Consider the following 23,017-nt stretch of genomic DNA (forward strand, 5'->3'; position numbering starts at 1 on the left):
CAGTCTTTCTTGCCGCGTGGCACCCAAAGCAGAAGCTATTCGCAAGTGCCGGTCGGTCAGATCCAGAGATTACTACTACCGAATACTACTTCGAAGACTTCTAAAAGCTAAGTACCCCGTTGGGGACTCTTTCTTGCCTCAGCCGATGTCAGAAAAAGTGAATAACTGTTTAACTTGTGGGAAACCAATACCTCATAAAGATTTCCACTCTTACTGCTTACCTTGTTTAGGCCCAGACCACGACGTAGCAGCCTGTTTAGCCTGTGCTTCCTTCAACCGACGAACGCTTAGGCGTCGGTCGGAGTTTGCAGAACAGTTTTTCGGCTCAGATTTTGCGTACATTATGCCGTCGGATCCTCCGACTTCTCAGATTGTTAAGAAACGCAAAGAAAAAGACCGACACTCGCGGTCCGCGGTTTCGGCCGAAACCACGGTTAAGCAAACCCCGAGTGTCTCGGTTTCGGCCGAAACCGAGCAAACGGGTCAATCTTCAGCCGAATCCATGACTACTACCGAGGCTCCTGCTACCCTAGTTGAATCGGCCTCTGAAGTTTTGCCTACTAATGTGGTTTCTCTAGAATTATCGGACACCATCCCTTTGGATGTCTCTACCCCAGCACGTGGTGCTGCTAGGCCTCCTGCAGCCATGTCTATAAAGGCCTTTGCCAGGGCTAAAGCAGCCAAAACTGCTAAGTCTGTGCCTGTTAAGCCCCCCTCTCACAGGCCCAGTTCCAGTTCCCAAATGCTTACTCTGGCAGAGGATCTCATCCCTTTAATAAGGGGATCCCAATCTCACCCAGACAGGGCCTCTCAACCTCCAGAAAAGAGACCTAGAGCAGAGCCCCCTGAGCCAGTGTCCTCAGATGACTCTTCTGATGATTCAGACAATACAGACCATCCAGAGGCTCCTTTTTCTACTTATGAAGATTCCGATGCTGAAGAATCTATTCCTTCTGCCTCTCCACCAGAGGAATTTTCCTTTGGGGAAACCTTACATGCCATGAGAGAGCAATTCCAATGGCAGGGACAAGATTTCTCAGATTCAAGAAAAGGCTTAGGACCTTTCTACACTTACCGCAACATAGGCCCTTAGCTATACCTCCAGTTCTTCCTGTTGTGGATGATGCATTTAATGATGTTTGCACTGCTCCTGATACTTTACCTCCAGCCCCTGCCAAGCCCGATAGGTTTTACAGGGTACCGGACACTCATCACCACCTATACAAGGCTCCCCTTGTAGATCCTGAGACTGTCTCCCAGGGGCCTAAGGCAGTAGCTTCGACCTCAGCGAAAAACCCTCTCCCTTCTGAAAGGGAATCCAGGTCCTTAGAGATGGGGTAAAAAGTATACACCTCTGCTACTCTCTCAGCTAGAGCGTTGAACTGTCAGTTTCATATGATCCAATACCAAGAGTTTATGCTTGATCAGTTAACTAAGAAACTGTCCTCTGATGATTCCTTAGATAAGAAATATGTTTTAGAAATGGTGAATAACATTCAGCAGGTTAGTAACCATTCTTTAAAATGTGGCTATGATGCACTGGAGGCTTCATTTAGATCAGCCATGACTGGCACAGTTATAAGAAGGCATGCATGGTTGAAAGAACAGGTCTTGCGGATCATGTTAAAGCAAAACTATTAGATGCTCCTATGGATAAGGTCAGTCTATTTGGTTCTCCTGCCCAGCAAGTAATGAAGAAAATGGAAGAGAAGGCAAAATCTGTACAAACAGTTAAAGATTTCTTACAGGTTCAGCCCCCAAGGTTTAGCAGGAACTGGCCTTCCAAAAATTGGTCCTTTCCAGACTCCTCTAAATCTCAGAGAGGCAGGAATAGACGTTCCAGAGGCAGAAATCAATCCAGAGGAGGTGCCTACAGAGGACGCCAGTGGCAAGGCAATAACCAACGAGGCACAGACACAACCACTGCCACTACAATAGGACAAACACAGTGACTTGGCTCTGACACCGCCTTCCAGGGAACAAATAGCAGCACCCTTAGGCGTAAAGTTAGCCTTATTTTCAAAAAATCGGCACTATATCACAAGAGACAAGTGGATTTTGCAAACTATAGACCAAGGCTACAGGTTTCATTTCCACACCTTACCAGTAAAAAGAGGAATGCCAAACCTACCACCAAATCAAAAAACAGAAGCTCTAAAACAGATAGCTCAATTAACAAAGATGAGAGCTGTGGAAAGGGTGCCACCTACAGAACAGGGCAAAGGATTTTATTCCAGACTCTTCCTAGTACCAAGAAAAGAGAAAAGTTGGAGACCTATTCTCGACCTGTCCGCTTTAAACACATTCATCATTGTTCCAAAATTGAAAATGCTGACCCTACAGCAACTTCTTCCCATGCTGGGCAAGGAGTGTTGGCTGGTAACTCTAGATCTCAAGGAGGCATACCTGCACGTCCCCATACGACCAAATTGCAGAAGATACCTCAGATTTCTTGCAGGATCAGAGCATTATCAATTCCTTTGGCTTATCTACTGTGCCCAGAGTATTCACAAAATGCCTGGCATCAGTAATCGCTCATTGCAGGCTACATGGAATCCAAATTTATCCATACCTGGACGACTGCCTGATACAAGCGGACAACAAAAGCAAGCTGACACAAGACTTACAAAGAGTCATTTGCTTACTACAAGCCCTGGGATACACAGTCAATTTAAAAAAGTCAAGACTGATACCATCCCAAACAAGAACATTCTTGGGTGCAGAATTGGACACAGTAAAACAGATGGCATTCCTAACTGCAGAAAAACAAGAACATCTCCCTCTTTACTTCTTGGCATTAACAAAGCAGAACAAACTAACAGCAAGGAAAGAACTGCAGGCCTTGAGCTTCATGGCATCATGCATAATCCTGGTCCCCCATGCCAGACTGCATATGAGAAAGCTACAGTGGTACCTAAAGAATTTATGGTCTCAACACAGGCACAGCTTAGAAACCGAAATACCACTAATCCCATGCCTGAAACAAGAGTTCCTATGGTGGGCTCAAGCATGCCAGTCAAACCCAGGTTTGCCCTTCCACAACATTCAAGCAAGCCAAACCATCACAACGGATGCCTCAGACCTAGGTTGGGGGGCCCACATACTGGACAAATGCATTCAAGGATTATGGACTCCAGATCAGCTGCACCTGCACATAAATCAAAAAGAAATGCTGGCAGTAAAACTAGCAATCCAGAATTTCAGACCATTCCTCAAAGAAGGCCAATTAATGATAAGGACAGTCAACACCACAGTCATGTGGTACATCAACAGGGAGGCACTCATTCATACCCCCTATGTCGAATGGCTCTGGACCTATGGAATATGGCTCTGAGCTACAACATCCAGTTACAGGCAATATTTGTACCGGGAAAAGAAAACATCCTAGCAGACATGTTAAGCAGAACTACCTCGGATGCTCACGAATGGATGCTACACCCCGACATCTTCAAGGCCATCACAAAAAAATGGGGAATGCCACAAATAGACCTATTCGCATCCCCACTCAATCACCAGATCAAGAAATTCTGCACAAGGACATACCACCCACTGGCTTGGAAGGTGGACTCTCTATCCTTCAGTTGGAAAGACCTGACAGCATATGCATTTCCACCTCTTCCTTTGATGCACAAGGTACTACTAAAAATCAAAGAGGAACGCCCAAGGATAATTCTGATAGCTCCAAATTGGCCAAGACAACATTGGTATCCTGTGCTGAGGAGCATGTCTCGGGGAGGAGCGTGGACACTACCCCTGATTCCTTTGATGTTAACTCAGAGCGACTACAACATCATGCATCCAAACCTGAAAACTCTACAACTGACTGCCTGGAACATTACATAAGAGCAACTAACCCAGATTTATCCCAAAGGGTTAAAGACATTATCCTTGAGGCCCGCAGACCTTCAACAAGAAGGAACTATGCAGGAAAATGGAAAAGGTTTGTCATTTGGAGTTCTGAAAGAGGAAAAGATGTGTCAAAGATAGATATTGCCAACATCCTGGAGTATTTGGCAGAGCTTCTCCATACAGGCCTGTCCTATTCCTCCATCAAGATACATGCATCAGCTATTTCTGCAGAATACAGCTTGATCCCCTGTCTTCTCACACCTCTACTCAGGCAGTTCCTCAGAGGAATCAAGAATGTAAAACCTCCTAGGAAACCACCATTACCAGCATGGGACTTGAACTTTGTGCTAGAAAAATTGACACTCCCTCCATTCGAACCAGCAGCAACAGCAGACCTTCAACACCTATCCTGGAAAACTGCTTTCCTACTGGCAATTACTTCAGCAAGGAGGGTTTCGGAACTACAGGCCTTAATGGCAGTACAATCCTTCCTAATCTTCCATCAAGATAGAGTGTCCATGAGAACTAATCCTACATTTATGCCTAAGGTGGTATCCAGAGTGTCTCTAAACCAGGCAATCCACCTACCTACCTTCTTTCCCAATCCACAGAACAAGGGGAAAGGCCTGCTGCATACCTGGGATGTACACAGACAGTTGCTACTACCTGGACAGAACCAAGGGCAATAGAAAAACTGACCAGCTTCTAGTAGCTTATGCAACAGGAAGGGAAGGAAAAGCAATTTCCAAACAGACAATCTCCAAGTGGATAGGAAATTGCATAAGATTCTGTTACTCCTACCATGGAAAGCAAATTCCACAGAACATAAGGCCTCATTCTACAAGGGCTACAGCCACTACCACAGCTTTCTTACAAGGAGTGGCTACCAAGGACATTATTGAGGCTACTTGGACCTCCGTGCATACATTTGCCAAGCATTATAACTTACCTCTATACTCTAGATCCCGAGCAGGCTTTGCCACTGCTGTTTTGCAAGGGATCCTAACTACACAATAATTCTTCTTCCTCCTCCCCTAGTTTGGCTATGGTATTCTACCCATTTGTTAGGACTGCAGATGCATCCTTGAAGGACATAGTACAGTTTTGTACCTACCATAAATGTAGATGTCCGAACAGGATAGCATCTGCAGTCAGGATTACCCACCCTCCTTCCCCTCTGTGGTACTCCTAGGGTATTTACCCTCCTAATAGCTAGCTGGGGGGGGATCTCTTATGTTGTATTTGTTTGTATATATGTACATACATGCTTATTTTTGGTGTTTGCCTTCTACTTTTTGGAAACATTGGCATTTATCCAAAATTTAGCTTTCCAAGAGGGCAACTGGCATCTGGGGCAAGAAACACTGAGGAAAATGGCGTCGGCTGATGCCTTTATACCCGAAGACCAGCAGAGATGACGTCGGGTGAAGTGCGACACCAGCCGAGGCCAGACCCAGACTTTGGAATCCGGCCGACCGAAGGGCTGCCTGATGACAGGACAACCCATTTGTTAGGACTGCAGATGCTATCCTGTTCGGACATCTACATTTATGGTAGGTACAAAACTGTACTTTTCCTAGGATAGCTGGCTTCCCAGAGTGCACTGTTACGGTATTCTTGGCTTTTAAACCATGGCTGTGGCACTAGTCATTTGTCCTTCTTAGAGAATGTTAGTGTCTTAGGGGGATTCTGTGATAGCTCCTGGTTTGCAGTCATCTGCAGACTTGGTCACCTAGAGGCCCTTGACATTGGCTGACTTCTGGGAAGTAAATGCCAAAAAGGAACCAACCCAGCCTGGAGCCCTGAGGGACACTGCTAGTGACTGGATTCTTTGTGGAAGTGGAATCCCCTACCGTAATGTCTTGGGTTCCATCACTGCGCCAGCTGGCTGTCCTGCAGGTGTAGTAGGGGTTTGTCTAATTTAATGAGTTTGCCTATAGTGCCTAAGTGGGGTATTGTAAAATACCTTGGCCAGGTCAATGTAAGCAGTATGCACCATTTTGCCCCCATCCATTGCTTTTGTGAGCCTGTCAAAGAAGTCCATCAGGTTGAGTAGGCATGACCTGCCCTCTACAAAACCAAACAGAGTTGGATCCACTGTCTGAAGATTTCCTGTGTCATCATTTATTATCTCCTATGATTATTTTCATCCATGCCTTTATATATGAGAATAGTAAGACTTTTATGGGCTGATAGTTTCCCAGGTCCATGGATGACCTGTTTTTTGCAGAGGGATAACAGTAATAGTCCCCCATTCTTTCTGTATAAAGCCTGTTTGGAGGCTGTGGTTAAATAGTGATTTCTAGTGGACCTGATAGGTCATGTGACATGCTATTAAGGAGGCATCCTTGGATATTATCAGGTCCCATTGATGCAATGTTTTTGACCTTGGAGCATAGTGATTATAGGGGAGTAATGGTTTGGGATATCTCTCGAGTGGTGTCTGGGTGTGACAGTGGTATAAAGTTGGAGCATGGTGATTATAGGGGAGTAATGGTTTGGGATATCTCTAGAGTGGTGTCTGGGTGTGACAGTGGTATAAAGTTGGAGCTGAATTTATCAGCCAGTAGATTTGCTGTAGCCTCAAGCTCAGAATAAATGGCTCCACTTAAGATTACCTATGCACGTTGTTGTGTAGTGCCTTTTGAGGTAGTGGACATAACTGAAGAACGCCTTATGGTTGTCCTTAGCCTGGGAGGCTACTTTTACTTCAGACTTGGCTTTGGTATACTGACTTAGTCCCTTGAGCTGCTTATTTAGTTTGGCTAGGGATTTCTTAGTTTGCTGGGCATTGTACTTCCTATTTTTGGGCATCATTTTCTTCCTTCCGTTTTATAACTTATTAATGCTGGGATTCCACCAGGGTAGCTTCTTTTTTGAGTTTGTCTTGTGGTTACTCTGGGTATGTACCACTTGCTGTCTGCAGCTGTATACATGATTGTAAAGGGATTTTGTGAGGAAAAAAATCAGCACAGGCAGCACCATTCCCTGGGTCGGCGGGGGGGGGGGGGGTGACATTAAATTTTGCCAGGGTGTCGCTTAAAAGTACAAACTTTCCCTTGTAATAATTCCTAAAAATTCCAGGGTTAGCTGGTGTCATTGGCTTTACTTTTATTTTGAGGGACTTCATATGACATTTCAGTGGTACCTCAAATCAGTCTGGTCCCAGCATCAGGCAGCACCCCCTGTCTTTGCAGATTCCTGAACTGGGCTTTGAAGGAAGGGAGGTAAAATGTTGTTAGAACCAGATAGCTCTCAACTTTGGTCTTCTGTTGCTCCTTCTGTGATTGTAACAAAATATGCTTCTGACTTTGCTTGAGGTGCTGTTTTCAAGTGGGGTAAAAATTTGGGGATCTGCGGGACAAACAGGACAGACCAAAAAACACAGAGTCAAATAGATCACAGCAGTATTCAACAGTCTTTAATCTGTAAATCATCTGTGGCTACCAGGCCCTCTGCTAGCAATTGCAAACATCACCACAGTGATGTAGTACGTAAGCAAGTAATGGATACCAGAACCTACCTTTACAGATTAGCCATGTTAGCCTGGGAGTACGCAGTCCAACACTATCTAGCTCTCAAGGTGTATTGTTACAACATTGTTGCAGACAAGCCAAGCAAGTCCAGGACAGATCCTCACAAATGAAAATTGTATCTAGAGGTCTTCCAGAATTTGATCTATCTATAGGGAGCTCCTCAAATACATCTGTTTACCTTTGTTCACAACAGACAGTTGAAGAGATTTTGTTCCAGAATCCCTTGCAAAAAGGCTTGGAAGACAGGTGCATTCTCATTTCCATGGACAGAAATGTTTCTACACACCTTTCCACTGATGTCCAGAGTTGTTCTTTAGGATTCTGAAGGACTCCGCAAATATAATTGTGGTGACTCCCTTTTGGCCCAGGTAACAGTGGTTTCCCTTCTTTAGAAAGTGGTCAAGGACCATTGTCACAATTTTCCTCACAACCTTGGACTTGCCTTGCCTCCCAAGACTGGGACTGTTTAATGCATCCCGGCCTGAAACAACTTCAGTTGACTGCCTGGATACTAATGCTTTAATACCCTTTAGGCACTTTTTTCCTGAGGACATGCAGCAAGTATTAAAAGAAGCTAAGAAACCTGCTATTCAAAAATCATATATGGGAAAATGAAAAAGATTTTGTAGTTGGTGCCAGACTAAGAACACAGACTCATTTAAGGCCCAGATACCACTGGTTCTAGATTATTTGTGTGAAATATCCTCTGGCTTTTTCCACTCTTATATCAAGATTCATCGTTTGGTCATTTCTGCTTGTCTGCCCTTAGACCTTCCACTTTCTCCACTGCCTGAAATCAAAGTTTTTGAAAGAGGTCCTGCTTATTCTCCAGCTTAGAAAACAGATGGCTTGCTCTTGGGATCTTAATTTTGCTCTTGAAAAAAACTGACATTTCTTCCATTAGAACCAGCTCATCAGTCTGATTTGAAGTAATAAACTTGGAAAACCGTGTTACTTGTTATGCTCACTACTACAAGAAGAGTATTTGAGTTACAGGTTCTTGTAGTGTCAGCCTTATCTCTTTCATAAAGATAGTTGTCTTTCAGAACAAATCCTTCATTTAATCCTAAAGTAGTTTTGCGGTGGTGCAGCGGTTAGTGTTGCTGCCTCGCAACAAGAGGTTCTCCGATTCGATCCTTCGGCACCGACTGTTCCCTCGAGTCTGTCGGATCCGTTTTCGTATCCGAGCTCTCAGGGCCATGAGTTGGGCGTCGGATCCGGAGGGGTTAGTGGGCCTTCGGCTCCGTTGAGGTTGGAGCACACTACCCTTTCGGATCCGATCAGGTCACCTTCGGCGCCGGTCCGCACGTCTGATCCAAGGCAACTGCTTTCGGATCCTAGGGAAAGCAGTTCTCCCTCGGCATTCGACATCGTGTAGAGGGTCCTTTCGAGGGATTCGAGGCCCTAGGCTCTTGCTTCGGATCCCCCTGCCATTCCCACTCAGACGGGCCTGTCTTTTATCATCCGGCCCCAGGGACAGCTGTGCCTATGTCCCAGATTGTTCCCATAGAGGAACAGGACATTGTTGGTGAGGCCTCTTCGGACAGCCCCCCTGAGGAGGTCCCTCACAAACGAAAGTGCAAGAGGAGGCACTTGGACTCACCCGAGTCCCTCACGGAGGACACAGACTTAGAGGAAGGGGAAGGTTCCCCAAGGTCACCCCCCCCCCGAAGACGTCTCCTTTGGAGACATTATGGAAATGTTACGCATTAGAGGGGGGTGGTCTGCCCAAAAACCTTCCTCGGATGAGTCTGTGTTTCTGGAGGTGTTTGACGCAGGCCCATTTCCCTCTTGGGTGTCCCCTCCCGCCGACCCCCTGGTGGACCGCATAACTACCAGGGCATGGAAGGAGCCGGACACTGTCGAGCCAATACCCAAGAGACCGGACAGGATCCTCAGCCCTCCCACGGACAGGACAAGTTTGGAGCAAGGGTGCCCCAGTGGATGCCATGGTGGTGGCAGCTGCCACCAAAAAGGAATTAGCACAGGAGAGTTCCTCGGTGCATCCTCCAGACAAGGAGTCTCGGATGATGGACCGCCTTGGAAAGCAGATGTTCGCTTCAGCAACCTTCTCTGTAAGGTCACTGAATTATATGGCACATGTAATTCGACTCAAGCGGGACCTGTTTAAAGAGTATGCTGGGTAACCCCCAGAGTCCATGTCGGCCGAGGACAAGCGGACCTTCTCTGCTCGAATGGCCACTCTCAAGTCAATTACCAACACATCTATGCGGCTTCTCTCCCATGCTACGGAGGGAGAGGCTAGAGCTAGCGGAACGGGCGTCATCTTGCGTAGACAGGCCTGGCTCCGTCGCTGCGATTTTGCGGAAACCTTCAAGGCATAAAACATCTTAGCGGACAGGTTGAGTCGTACGATCCTCTTGCCTTATGAGTGGTCTCTGAACTCAGTAGTAGCGAAACAAATCTTTCTCGAATGGGGTCAACCTTGCTGCGATCTCTTCGCCTTGCCTTCGAACACAAAGTGCAGCGAGTTCTTCGCTCTAATTCCCCCACCAGGGGAAGCCCCCAGAGACACTCTGGTTCATGCTTGGCCATCCGGTCTTCTGTATGCTTATCCTCCTCTTCCATTGATGACAAAATTCTTGCAGAAAGCTCGTCTGTTGGAGAGCAGAGTTATCCTCATAGCCCCATTCTGGCCTCGCCAAACATGGTTCCCTTACCTACGGTTTCATCTAGTACATCCTCCCTGGATTTTAGATCCCAATCCAGATCTGATCTCTCATCCATTAGGATTGAAGACCCCCGACCTGGACTACCTCAAGCTCTCAGCTTGGTTGATCCACTTCCCTTAATGGTTAGGACTCCCGGTATATCCTCCTCAGTTAAGGCCATCCTGGTGGCCGCCCATAAAAAGTCTACCAGGAAAATCTACACGAGTAAATGGAAACGTTTCTCCATCTGGGTGGAGCATAGGAACTTGGACCCCTTCACGGCTCCTATCCCAGCAGTTCTAGACTTTCTTTCCCATACTTTTCATCAAAGGGCTAGTGCTTCTACTATTAAAGTTCAGTTGGCAGCTATTTCCCACTACCATGTTGGAAACGGTTCAGGCCCCCTAGCTTCCTCCCAAAATTTGCAAATCATTCATGAAAGGAACCTTTATGTTAAGACCCCCTATTAAAGATGCAGTGCCTCCATGGGATCTTACCCTAGTTCTTCAAGCTCTGACTGGGCCACCTTTTGAACCCGCGGCTTCAGTCGACTTAAAATATGTATCTTGGAAGACGGTCTTCCTGATTGCCATTACTTCAGCTAGGAGGATATCAGAGCTTCACGCTCTTTGCAGTAAGCCTCCATACATCATCTTTCATAAAGACAGGGTTTCCCTCAGGACTAATCCCTCTTTTCTGCCCAAAGTGGCTTCAGAAGCCAATATCAACCAGTCCATCAATCTACCTGTCTTCTTTCCTAATTACCAAAACAGAGGAGAATATAGACTTCATTGTCTGGATGTTCATAGACAGTTACGTTTTTACTTAAACAGAACAGCAGATCTTCGAAAATCAGATCAACTTTTTGTTTCTTTTGCTAAATCCTGTCTGGGGAAACCAGTCACTAAAGTAACCTTAGCTAGATGGATTTCCCAATGCATCCTCCTCGCTTACAAAAGTTCTGGTCGTCCTGAGCCCCTGAGAGTGTGAGCCCATTCTACCCGATCTATGGCTACTTCTGCTGCTTTCTGGTCAAGGGTTTCTTTGAATGACATTTGCTCAGCAGCTACTTGGGCTTCCTCTCATACCTTTATTACACACTATAAATTGGATTTAATATCCAGAGGACGGTCATCTTTTGGCTCTGCAGTGCTCCGGAATATCCTTCCATAAGGGCTTCCCAAGTTGTTGGTAGCTGTGGACTCTGTCACGCAGGTTGTTAACTACTTCAGATAAAGAAGTTATGTACTCACCATAACGTTTCATCTGCAACCGACCCTCCCTCTATCCCCCGGACCCTTAGTTCATTATCAAAGGATCAGGATACGTCTTTTCCAGATGACATCAGGTGGAATGTATGGTAATCCCTTCCTGTGTTACAGTAAATTTCCTATTGCCCTTTTTTTTTTTTTTTTTGGCAAATTCGATCTGAGAGTTAGAGGGAGATGGCAGGGCATTATGGGTAGGGGGAGGAGCTTGGAGCTTGGATCTTTTAGCTAGGAAAGCTGCCGGCTCGGATCCGAACAGGATCCGATACCCACAGGTTGCAGACAAATGAAGTTACCTACTCAGATGGAACGTTATGGTGAGTACATAACTTCTTGTTATTGCTTGCTTCCCGGAAAGGGAAATATCCTTAGTGTCTTAGACTTAAGCAGTTTAACCAAATATAGTGTTAACTTCTCTTTATTAACTCTGTGTAACTGTGTAAGGATACCATCAATACTTAGTGAGTGCTTGCCCTTTATAATATCTCTGCTAATTCATCCTTAGTCATGAGACTCATTAGCATATTTTGCATCTTTATCTATTTTTCTGCAAACTCTATCCAAAGTTTTCTTTCATTTTAAGCATTTTGAAGTGTACCAGTTAAAATATCTTCTTTCAGTGTAAATATTTCAACTCTGCTAGTGTCTCAGTCTTCATATAGCAACTGTTAGACTTGGAGGGAAATGCCCCTGTGCCTTTTTTATTTAAATTTGATTTTCATGTAGTGTAGTCCAGCTCAAGCTTTGTATGCAGCAGTCATGTTCTCTTTTTTTTCAGGTTTTCTAGTAATGTGTATATTTTTCCATTTATATCTGTCATCATAATCCACTTGTTTTTCCTTTACCATCTCTGCTTTAGTGACTTAATAACTTTTGAGTTTTGTATTTTCATTTTGCAAGACATCTGATGTTATCTAGTCACCATTCCTCACGCTAGGGTCTTGGATCCGATATCGGATCCGAGCCGGCAGACATGGGCAAACAGCTTAACTCAAGCTTCTCCCCTCCCATAATGCTCTGCTGCCCTCCAATCCCTCAAATCTCATTTGCCGCTTCAGTAAGACAGACACAGATTGCTCAACTCCTCATTCGTCGTAAGTGTTATCTTTGGGATTCTTGTTGTTGGGTTATTTCTTTATTTCTATCTTTCGTGATGGTTATCTTGCCCTTTATATCCCCTCCCGGCTTGGTTATTTAGTCTTTTCTTTGGCACCCTTTTCACAGGCTTGTTTGTTATTGTGTACTGTGTTTGGCTTGGGTAGAGTAGTTTAATCTAAGTAGTAGTGAGTGGTTATTGAGTGTTTCAGACAGTTTTGTTGTGCGTTTCTGAATTTTGGCTTGTCTTGGTCTTTGAGTAAAGGGTTTAGCCCTAGGTTTGGTCATGTCAAATAAACCCTTGGGGTTTGAGATGCTCCTCTTGTGGTCTGAAAATGCCTATTTCTGACTCACATGAGGAGTGTCTGTATTGTCTCGGCGGCGACCACCTTGAGGTGGAGTGTGGCATTTGTGCCGCCTTCAATCCTAGATCCTTGTTTGACCGCCATAATAAGCTACTCGTCAAAGGTTTGGTTAAAGGAGGCTCCTTGATCACTGGTTCCCCAGCCAAGACAGACTCCTCTGGGGCTAAAAAGAGGAGTACTGTGGAGGATGCCCCTTCCAAATGTCCCAGGCTGTCAGATCCTAAGCCCTGTGATCCAGCTCCAGCCAGGGCAGTTTCGGATCTGAGACCCTTGGGTTCCACAGCGTCAGGGAGTCTGCTCCTGGATCCAAAGCCTTCGGATCCGTCTTCTTTGGCTCCCTCACCTGGATCCAGAGTTCCAGATTCGAGACCTTCAGATCCGAGGGTAGGAACCATGCCCACAGATCAGACCTTTTCGGATCCGAGAGATTCGACGGCTGTAATCCCGGAACCTTCGCTGATATCTGCTCTGAGCAGGTTAGCTCAGAGAGTCATGCCGAAGACGATTGTAGTGGAGGATCTTCCTTTGGATCCCTTGATTTCAGTGCAGGCTGTCTCTCCTAGTAGGTCTCACTCTAGGGAGCACAAGAGAAGACCTTCAAGCTCCAGGCAGGGCTTTCCCAGCAGGCCCTATATATCCTCCCGATCTTCCAGGAGTGCCTTTCCTATGGATATGGACAGGATGATGCGGACCTTTCTAAACGCTCAGATGGAGTTGGGGATTCTGTCTTCCCCGACCCACAGGTCGGGAATCCAATCTCCCACTTCCCATTTAACCGCTCCTTATCGGACCAGTGGCTTGGATTCTTGGGGACTGATGAGTGGGGCGGAGGCTAGGGGAACATTGTGGTCCTGTTTGGGCCCTTCCCTAGCAGGATTGGTGCTCTTCCTGCCCCCCAGGATGGACTATCCCTCCGGTCAGAGCTGTTAACCCGGGGTCCATGGGGTTGAATTCGGGCACGGGGTTTTCAGATCGGTTTCTTCCCCTGGGCACTTCGGCCTTTGACAACTCTGGCCTGGTGCTGTCCGGCTGAGCGGGAGGGGGGGTCTGCCTTCTCTTCTGCTAGGGTATTATCAGCAGGAGAGGGGGATGGAACCTCCTCCAGTCCTTCCACTTTCCAGGTGGTGAAAAGATCCTTCTCTGCGATCAGAGCTGCCTCCGGCAGAGGAAGTTCCCAGGAAGAGAACATGCAAGAGGACACATCTTGTCTCCCCTTTGGAGTCCTTAACTGAGAATATGGATGCTGATGAAGGGGACGGGTCCCTGAGATCTCCAGATGGCATCTCCTTTGAAGACATACTCCTGATCCTCAAGGCCAAAGGCGGTTGGTCTGCCCAGTCTCCGTCCTTGGAGGAAACCATATTTCTGGAGGCTTTTGGTACGGGCCCATCTACCTCTTGGGTGTGTCCCCCTGCTGATCCTGTTATTGATCTAGTGGCCAGCAGGGCCTGGAAGGAGTCTGATACCGTGGAGCCAGTGCCAAAGAAAGCCGACAAATTTCTTGGTCCCCCAGCGGATAAAACCTTTTGGTCCAAAGCGGTCCATGTTGATACTATTGTGGTGGCAGCTGCCACCAAAAAGGAATTGGCAAAGCAGAGTTCTTCTGTCCATTCTGTTCATCCTCCCAATGGTGAATAGAGAGCTGTGGTCAGATTTGGAAAGCGGGTGTTTGCCTCAGCTTCCTTTAGCCTGCGAGCGTTAAATTATCTTGCGCATTTCACCCATCTCCAGAGGGATTTGATAAAGGAACTGTCTACTTCCATCTTTGGGTCCATGTCTAAGGAGGAATTCAAGGTAGTTTTCCCTAAGCTGTCAACCCTTCATTAAGTTGCGAATTAGTCCATGAGGCTAATCTCCAATGCTGCGGAAGGGTCCTCATGGGCGGCGGGCTCGGGCATCGCCATTAGGCGTCATGCCTGGTTGCGCCTGAGCGGGTTCACAGAGGCCTTCAAGACATCATTTATCAACGCTCCCTTTGGTTCCACTCTCTTTGGTCCCACTGTAAAAGAGACGTTAACCTGCAGTGAACAGGAAGGGGCAACCTTGTCGGCGGTTGGGATCAGATTTTCTGCCCCTTAGAGGTCCTTTTCTAAGATCCAGAAGGAGAGTAAGAAAATGTGGTTTCGGAAGGCACAGTCTTTCTTCCAGGATGTTCAGGAGAATTCCTCTTCCAGGGGACGGGGAAGAGGTTTCAATGGTAGATGTCGCCCTAGAGGCAGAGCAGGCTCGCAAAATCAAGGTTCCAGGGAACCCTTCTCTCAGAAATCTTTGCAGCGTCCCTGAGACATTGCCTGACTGTCCTTCCCTGGAGGCATTCGGGGGGGTCTGTTATCTTTGCACCCTGCAACCTGGGCAAGCATCACAAACTATTAGTGGGTGCTAGCAGTTATATCCAGGGGCTATTGCATTCCCATTTCGGAGGTTCCCCCGAAATCCAGAACCCTTCTGGACGTGCCACCCAGTCAGGAAAAATTGGCCTGATAGGAGGTTGCAAACCTTCTTCAGAAAAGAGCCATCCAAGAGGTCCCCGCAGGGCAGAGAAGACCCGGAACTTATTCCTGTTTTCTTTTTAGTTCCAAAGAGAACAGGGGACCTACTTCCTATTCTGGACCTCAGTCGCATGGACCTGTTCGTACAGAAGTCAAAGTTTAAGGTGGTCACTGTGCAGTTAATTGTGCCGCTTTTGCAAAGCAATGACTGGATGTGCTCAGTGGACCTCCAGGACGCGTACTACCATATAAAGATGGCTCAACGGTCCAGGAGGTTTCTCCACTTTCACCTGGAGCCAATCATTTTCAGTTCAGGGCCCTGCCCTTTGGCCTCACCTCAGCTCCCCAAGTGCTTCACAAATGCATGGCAGTAGTGGCAGCTCATCTCTGGCTGCAGGGAATCCAGGTTTTTTCCTGTTTGGACAATTGGCTCCTGACTTCCCCTACAAAGCATCAACTGTTGGATAACATTCACACCTTACTCTCACTGTTTTATCAATTGGGAATTACAGTGAACATGGCCAAATCCTCTCTGATTCCAACCCAACATCTGGAATTCATAGGCACTCTGTTGGATACCATCACGCAGATCACTGCTCTTCCTCTTCGCCGGATGTCTCGTATTCATGCCCAGGTTCAGGTTCTGCTGGAGCAAACATGTCCTCTGGCTTCGCACATTCCCAGGGCTCTAGGGTCCATGGCAGCTGCCATTTATTTAGGACAGATGGCTCGGTACCACATGAGAGATCTTCAGCAGACCTTTGCAGTTCAGTGGTCAGCATTGCTGCATCCCCTATCATTCTCCACTTGTCTCACCCCAGTATGTCGAAAGCATCTTTCATGGTGGTTCGCTCACCAGACCTCCTAGTGGGCAGGTCCTTCGCTCCACCGATTCCTATGGTGATGGTCACCTTGGATGCTTCCCTACTGGGGGGGGGGGGGGCATTTCCAGGGACAGACTGTCCAAGGGACGTGGTCGCCGTCAGAGACCAAATTGCACATCAGCGTTCTGGAGATGAGGGCAGTTCTTCTGTTGTTGCAAGCCTTTCAGAATTGCCTCCCTCAGGGAATGATTGCAGTTCTATCGGACAACATGGCAGTTGTTTGGTATATAAACAAGCAAGGGGACACACGTTCTTATCTGCTGTGTCGTGAGACCATGAGGGTCCGGGAATGGGCGATGTCCACGGGGGGCTTTTTCATTGCAATGCACATTCCCGGAGCATCCAACATGTTGGTGGACAAATTGAGCAGGGCTATCTTGACCCCTCACGAGTGGTCCCTGAATCCAGGGGTGGCTCAACAGATCTTCCGTCAGTGGGGATATCTGAGCTGCGATCTGTTTGCATCTCCTGTCAACCACAAATGCATCAATTTCTTTGCATTGATCTCCCACAGAGAGGGAAACCCCCCAGGGAGGCGCTCATCCACGATTTGCCTCCGGGTCTCCTGTATGACTTTCCTCCTTTGCCTTTAATTCCCAGAGCACTTCAGAAAGCCAGACGCCTCAAGTCAATTGATCCTCATTTCCCCCATCTGGCCTCGGTAGGTGTGGGTTGCCATTCTACGGTCTCACTTGAGGCATCCACCCTGGGTACTTGATCCAATTCCAGATCTTTTGTCTCTTCCGTCTCTGCTCCCGAACCTTCAGACCTTCCATCTGACAGCACGGTATATCCACTTCCAGTGATTTTGGCTAAGTCCAGGCTAGCTTCACCCATAAAGGATATTACTCTTGCTTCCCAGTGGACGGTTTAAATGGAAGAGGTTTTCACTGACTATGACTTGGGTGACCTGAGCTTGATTAGTAACTCTTAGTGATGTGACTCCTAAAGAGCTGGTGGTGAAAGAAAGGAGTGATGAAGTTTTGCCAGTTCACTTCCCTTTGGGGGTGGGGGACACAGAGACAAATAATGATGTTTTAACTACTCCCCTCTTTGTGGGGGGGGGTGACAGGGGTGTTTTGACTTACTGATGTAAACGCATACTGTTTTGTGGCCAAGGTGAAGATAGGTGCTATGAAAGTTAGGTGGGTTAAGGTGAATGGATGGGTTTTGAGTTGTATCGCATCCTATGGGCCTGAGGTGAGGATACAATTAGATCACCTCAAATAGTTTGCTGTAGCCAGTCCAAAGGGAGCATTGGCATGGGTGGTGGTTGGGATAGGGTTTCTTTGTTACAGTCTCATTCATTTAAACTAGTCTTTGTGTGCAGCAATGGCAGCTCTCTGGTCCCCTCCCTCTTTGGTAATTGCAAAGGCATCGCTAGATAATGGCTGGTAAGCCCGACTCGGTAGAGTTATTCTTGTATAATAAGCCACCGTATGGCATGACACTGGGAGGAGATGAGGATTCATTGGAGTTGTGTTGCAGCAGTAGCTTTCTCAACTCCAGTTGGTAAAGTACAAGGGATTACAATTAAAAAAAGCTACTTTGTGAGAAGTTCGAGAATACAGTTCCCAACATAACAAGAATTCCTGAGGAACTTAGCTAGATCTACAAAAACTTATTTCTCAAAAGGAAATTATAGATGGGATTAAAGGAAGTAAGTCTAATAAAGCACCTGGAATAGATGGCTTAATTATTGAAATTTATAGATTGTTCCCTTCTTCGATAATCTCTGTCTTGTACATAAAACCTTTCTTGAAGTTCAGACATAAGCAAAATATTCCTTCTTCTTGGAGATGTTCTCTAATTTCCCCTATATTAAAAGAGAATAAGGACCCTAATCATTGCAGCTCATATAGACCAATTTCTTTGTTGAATAATGATTATAAACTATTTGTCAGTTATGGTCAGTAGATTGAAAATATCCACATCTAAAATAATTAATGAAGGCAAAACTGGTTTCATACATAACAGGCATACACAGGATACATTTAAGAGTATTAACTCTGATAGATTACCTCAATAGAGGAAACCATGAAGCATTGATAATAGGTCTAGATATTCAAAAGGCATTTCACTCCTTAAATTGGTTTTATTTATTTAAAGTCTTACAGTTATTTGATTCCCCCCTTTTTTATAACAATGATAAAGAAAATCTATGAAAATAATCTAGTGTATGTCAAATTAAGTCCCTTTACTTCCAAAGCAATCCCCAAAGATAAGAGGTATAAATATATATGACCGATATATTTCTAAAATTATGTTTGCTGATGATGTCTTACTTACCTTACCCAACTCTAAGGAAGTGTTCGGTGAAGTGGATATAGTAACATCAAATTTCTAAAAAATCTCAGGGCTCTTCTGCAACAAATCTAAATCAAAATATTTATTATTAAATAAAAAAAAGAACATACAAGTTCCAGTTAATCATAATATTGGAAACCAAGTTTAAACTCTAGACTGTTTAGGAATAGTCCTAGGCAAGAATATAGAGGAAAACTTACAGCTTAACTATGCTAAAGCCATAGACTTAATCAAGACATTAATAAGCAAATGGAACAATTTGTTTATAACATTTGATGATAGGTTACAACTGATGAAAATGTTTTTATTACCTAAAATATTATATATAGCACAAGCCCTTATACGTCCACCAGGAAAGAAAATCCTTAAAGAAATCACTTCAGCTCTGATGAAATTCTTGTGGTACCCCAAAAGAAATAGAGTAACATATTCCCATCATATCAGAAAATGGGAACAAGGGGGGTTGAAATTCCCAGAGATTGAAACTTATATAAAGGCATCTATAATTTAAAACAGTGGTGAATTGGATACATTCTAGATACTCTTCCAACTGGAAACAGTAGTGAATGAAAATTGTTTATCAAATAATGCTTTGGTAACTGACAAAGATAAGATATGGCTTTATTTAGTTTAAATTTGCAGTATAGTACAACTAAACTAACACTAATAAACAATATTTTTGATGCGTTTAGAAAATTCATTAACACAGATTTAGATATAAAACTGTGGCATAGATTTTTAATACCATTTACTATTACAAGGGATTTCCCTGATAAAACACGTAGAGATTTTTGTCTTATGGGAAAATAACCTGTTTTGTGGGTTGCAATGTATTGAAAACCAGCAAGCTTTGAACACACAAAGTATATTGTCAACTTATGGCCTATCCCCCTAATGACTGGTTGGTTCTTCAGAGTGTCACAGCATACACTAAGGATCTGTGTAGAATAATACATAACGCATCCTTCAAAACCGTACCAAAAATTATAAACTGGATTTTTGTAATTCTGTATAATAATATCAGTGTTAAGAATGAATTATCATATCTATATGACACTTTGTCTATAAGACAGCTCCGAAAGATTCATACTGTCAATATCTAATTAAAGGGTTTCAAGTATCATTATCAATGGAAGATAAAACCAAAATTTTATTTTCAGTTAAACTAACATCTTACTCACAATTCTGGCAGAATTTTCATTGGAAGTTTCTACACAGATCCTTTTTGACACCTGAGAAACTCTCAGAAATGAACCCTTCAAACAGCAAGTTATGTTGGAGAGGTCATCTGTCCACTAATGCTGACTGGTCTCATATTTTTATGACTGTACTAATATTAAACCATATTGGAATGAAATTAACAAATTTCTTCAACCTATCTATACTGATATATTTGTTTTGACAAAGTCTTTAATTTTATTGAATGATGTTAATAGTAATAATATGAAGAAAGATTACCTGTATTTGTTGTGGACAATGTTGGCAATAGCCAGAAAATGTACAACTAGAAGATGGAACTCTTAATGTAGCACCCACAATGGAGGAATTCCTATCGTCACTGAAAAAATGCATACTAATGGAGAAAAGAGCTAAGGAGTCAAGAACTTTTCCTAAGCCATTGGTTAAGTCTGTAAAGGAAAGTTTTGAATTTGATTAATACCCTACAGATGGAACCAAACTCTTCATAACTGTCATAGTTTGTGTATTAACTTATTATTTAACTACAAATGTTTTTATCTGAATCCTTTGTCAGGCTGAATGTAAATACTGTAAATAGTTATTGAATGTTATGAATGTATTAAATTATTGTTATTTCATCAAAATAAAACTCATTTGTGTAAAAAAAAAAAAAAAAAAAAAAAAAGCTACTTGATAGCTTCCTTTTGGCATTCTGTACTCTAGTCATCCCCTTCTGCACTCCTTGCAGCAACTTTTATCCTTTCGACATCTTCTGACTGCTTCAGCTTCCCTTCTGCGTTCCAGTTAAACACCATCTCCATCCATTCTGTTTATACTTTTACCAAAACTAATAGGATCATATGAGATTACTAGGCTATTGGCTATTGAGGTAGTTTCAAACCTAGAAGTTTCATCCCAATGTAATGCCATAGAAATATTAGTTAATATGCAAGATTGCATTTATTAATAACTGCTTTGTGTACCCAAAACTCCTATAAAAAGCATGTCTTATTGTTAATCTGGTCACATTTATCTGTAGACTCTATCTGTGCACTGGTATGATCCTCCCTCCCTGCAAAAAAAAAAAAAATATATATATATATATATATATATATATATATATATATATATATATATATATATTAAAAGCAGTCTCCCATAATTCCTTCTCTAAAAGTTCCCAGTCATCTTTCCCTTACCACCCCCCATTTGCATATCTTTCCTTTTATAAACCCCTGCTCTGCTGCATTGAATGTGATCATATACTAAGTAACTCACAATGGATTATGTCCTTCTTTCAACATTGCAATCACTACATGCAGCTGACTGTATCTTTACAAGTACAGGTAGAGGATTGCTTACATGAACTGGTTTTGTTGCTGTAAGGGATGCTTTTGATTTGACTACCCTTTATTTTTAATTATTTTGATAAAGAACCTTGCATAGTTTTAGAATTATTTAACTGAGAAATTCTTACTCTGCGTTGGCACCTTATTCTCGAATACCACTGTGTGGTTGAACCTGTCATCTTTTTTCTGTTTGTAAGTAATCGCCACTTTGAATTTCCCTCCATTTAAAACCGTGATGTACATGAATTTTGCTTTTACAAAAATAGATTACAGATGATTCAGAGCTACATAATCATTTTCAGAAACAGATCTTTAAATACATCTTTGTTTTAAGAGCATGATTCTTGGTACCTCCCAACACCTTTCCACCATTTCACCTTTGCGTCTTTTGAGACCCCCTGGATAGCTGTGTTATGTCCACTGAAACGTACACATTCCCTTGCATTCATCCTCACATATCCTTCCCCCTCTTTTTCATATTCACGTCAAACTTGATATTAAAAAATACTTTTACTCAGTTAAAAAATAAAAAAAACTTACAGATTTGCACTATTACAAAACATACCCTAATCCCCTAACTTGGATGTGTACTGTCTCCATTCTTATTTAGTACTAATAACACTACCATACCACAGAAAGCATTGACCAATTTCTTACCAGTGCAAACATAACTTCTTACTTTCTGCTTCTACTATTACTCATTCTGTAACAGAATATGCATCATTCCTTTTTGTTGCTGTCTTATTCAAGTTATTCAGTTCTGACAACGTGTAATGACTAGTTAACAAGCTTGCATCAGCTTCAGTCATTTCTCCTTGAAATCTAATTTTGTAGGCTTTGACAATCAACCCAAATGTTTGGGATTCCTTACTCTTGGACATGTTTAGTTTCCTTAGTCTTCTGGTTTTAGGCATATTCTACTTAATCATTTCAGTCCTATTTCTCAGTGTAGCTGCTATAATCGCAGTCCACGGTTTTTCTTTCTGTCCCTTTGTCTTCAGTCATTCCATGTACATCCGGTCTTTGTTTCATGTGATAATCACTGTTTAACATGATGTTTCCATAATGGTGTCTGATTTCTTTTTTTTTCTTACATGTAGACTACTTGTGTTAATGTTTTTCAACTGCATCATGTTCCTGTTATAATAAAACCTCATCGTACTTTTTTTTCTCATCTAAAGTGTATAACGAGTCTCTGTTTGCATTGTAGCGTTTTACTATTGCATATATATTAATTTTGTTTCTGGCCCAGGTTATAACTGAAAAGGGTTTTTCAACTGTCTGTTCACCCAGTTAACAAATGAAATGAATACATCTCTATGTCATAATGTGTAAAAGCATGTTTAATACAGCTTAAGTTGTGTGCAAAACTGATATAAACTCAAATGATGCTAACATATAATTAGTTAATTTGTTTACTGTTGTTTTTTTTTTTTTCTTTTGTCTAGTGACTGAAAGGCAACTTTCAGAGAAGATTAGGCAGTTGATACAAGAAAAAACAGAAGCTGTAGAACAGGTGTCTGATTATGAAAAAAAGGTAACAATTTGAATTTAGGATTTAAATGGTACACGTATATGTCTGTTTTTTGGGTTCCTACCATAAAGTTCCTAAAAATCAGGTTCCCAGAGAACACTCATCTGTGAGGCTAAGTGAAAATTGCTTATGAGGGCTGCCAGAAGTTAACAAATACATTTTAATGCAAATACCTATAAAATCGCACTTTCTAAACATGTTTATATCAAATTATCAGCATGCCATCTGTAAGAACCCATGCACATCTCTGTCTAAAATGTTTTTCAGTCTGATTGCAAAATTGCAAGCTTCTTGAAACGGGGATTAACAGGTGGTGTGTTGAAAATACGGTGTGAAATGTTTACATTGTGAAGTTTTGGACATTTGTTCAAATTTACGTGTTTTTCAATGCACTTTTAAGTCTGATATTCTTATTTTTAATTATTATAACAAACACAGTTTCCTTTCATAATATTTTCATGTCAGATATTTAAGATACCATCTGTGTGCC

General features: G+C 43.5%; 1 protein-coding gene across 1 annotated transcript in view; it reads left to right on the top strand.

The window, feature by feature from the left end:
• Positions 1-23,017, top strand: part of MIA3 (MIA SH3 domain ER export factor 3) — a 1,691,550-nt gene that overhangs the window by 957,487 nt on the left and 711,046 nt on the right. Inside the window, exon 11 of the mRNA XM_044060179.1 lies at positions 22,442-22,530. Coding sequence (XP_043916114.1) covers positions 22,442-22,530 — 89 coding nt within the window. The remainder of the gene's footprint in view (positions 1-22,441; positions 22,531-23,017) is intronic.

Source organism: Protopterus annectens, chromosome 1.part2 (assembly GCF_019279795.1).
Source record: "Protopterus annectens isolate FY-2018-M chromosome 1.part2, PAN1.0, whole genome shotgun sequence".
NCBI lineage: Eukaryota > Metazoa > Chordata > Ceratodontiformes > Protopteridae > Protopterus > Protopterus annectens.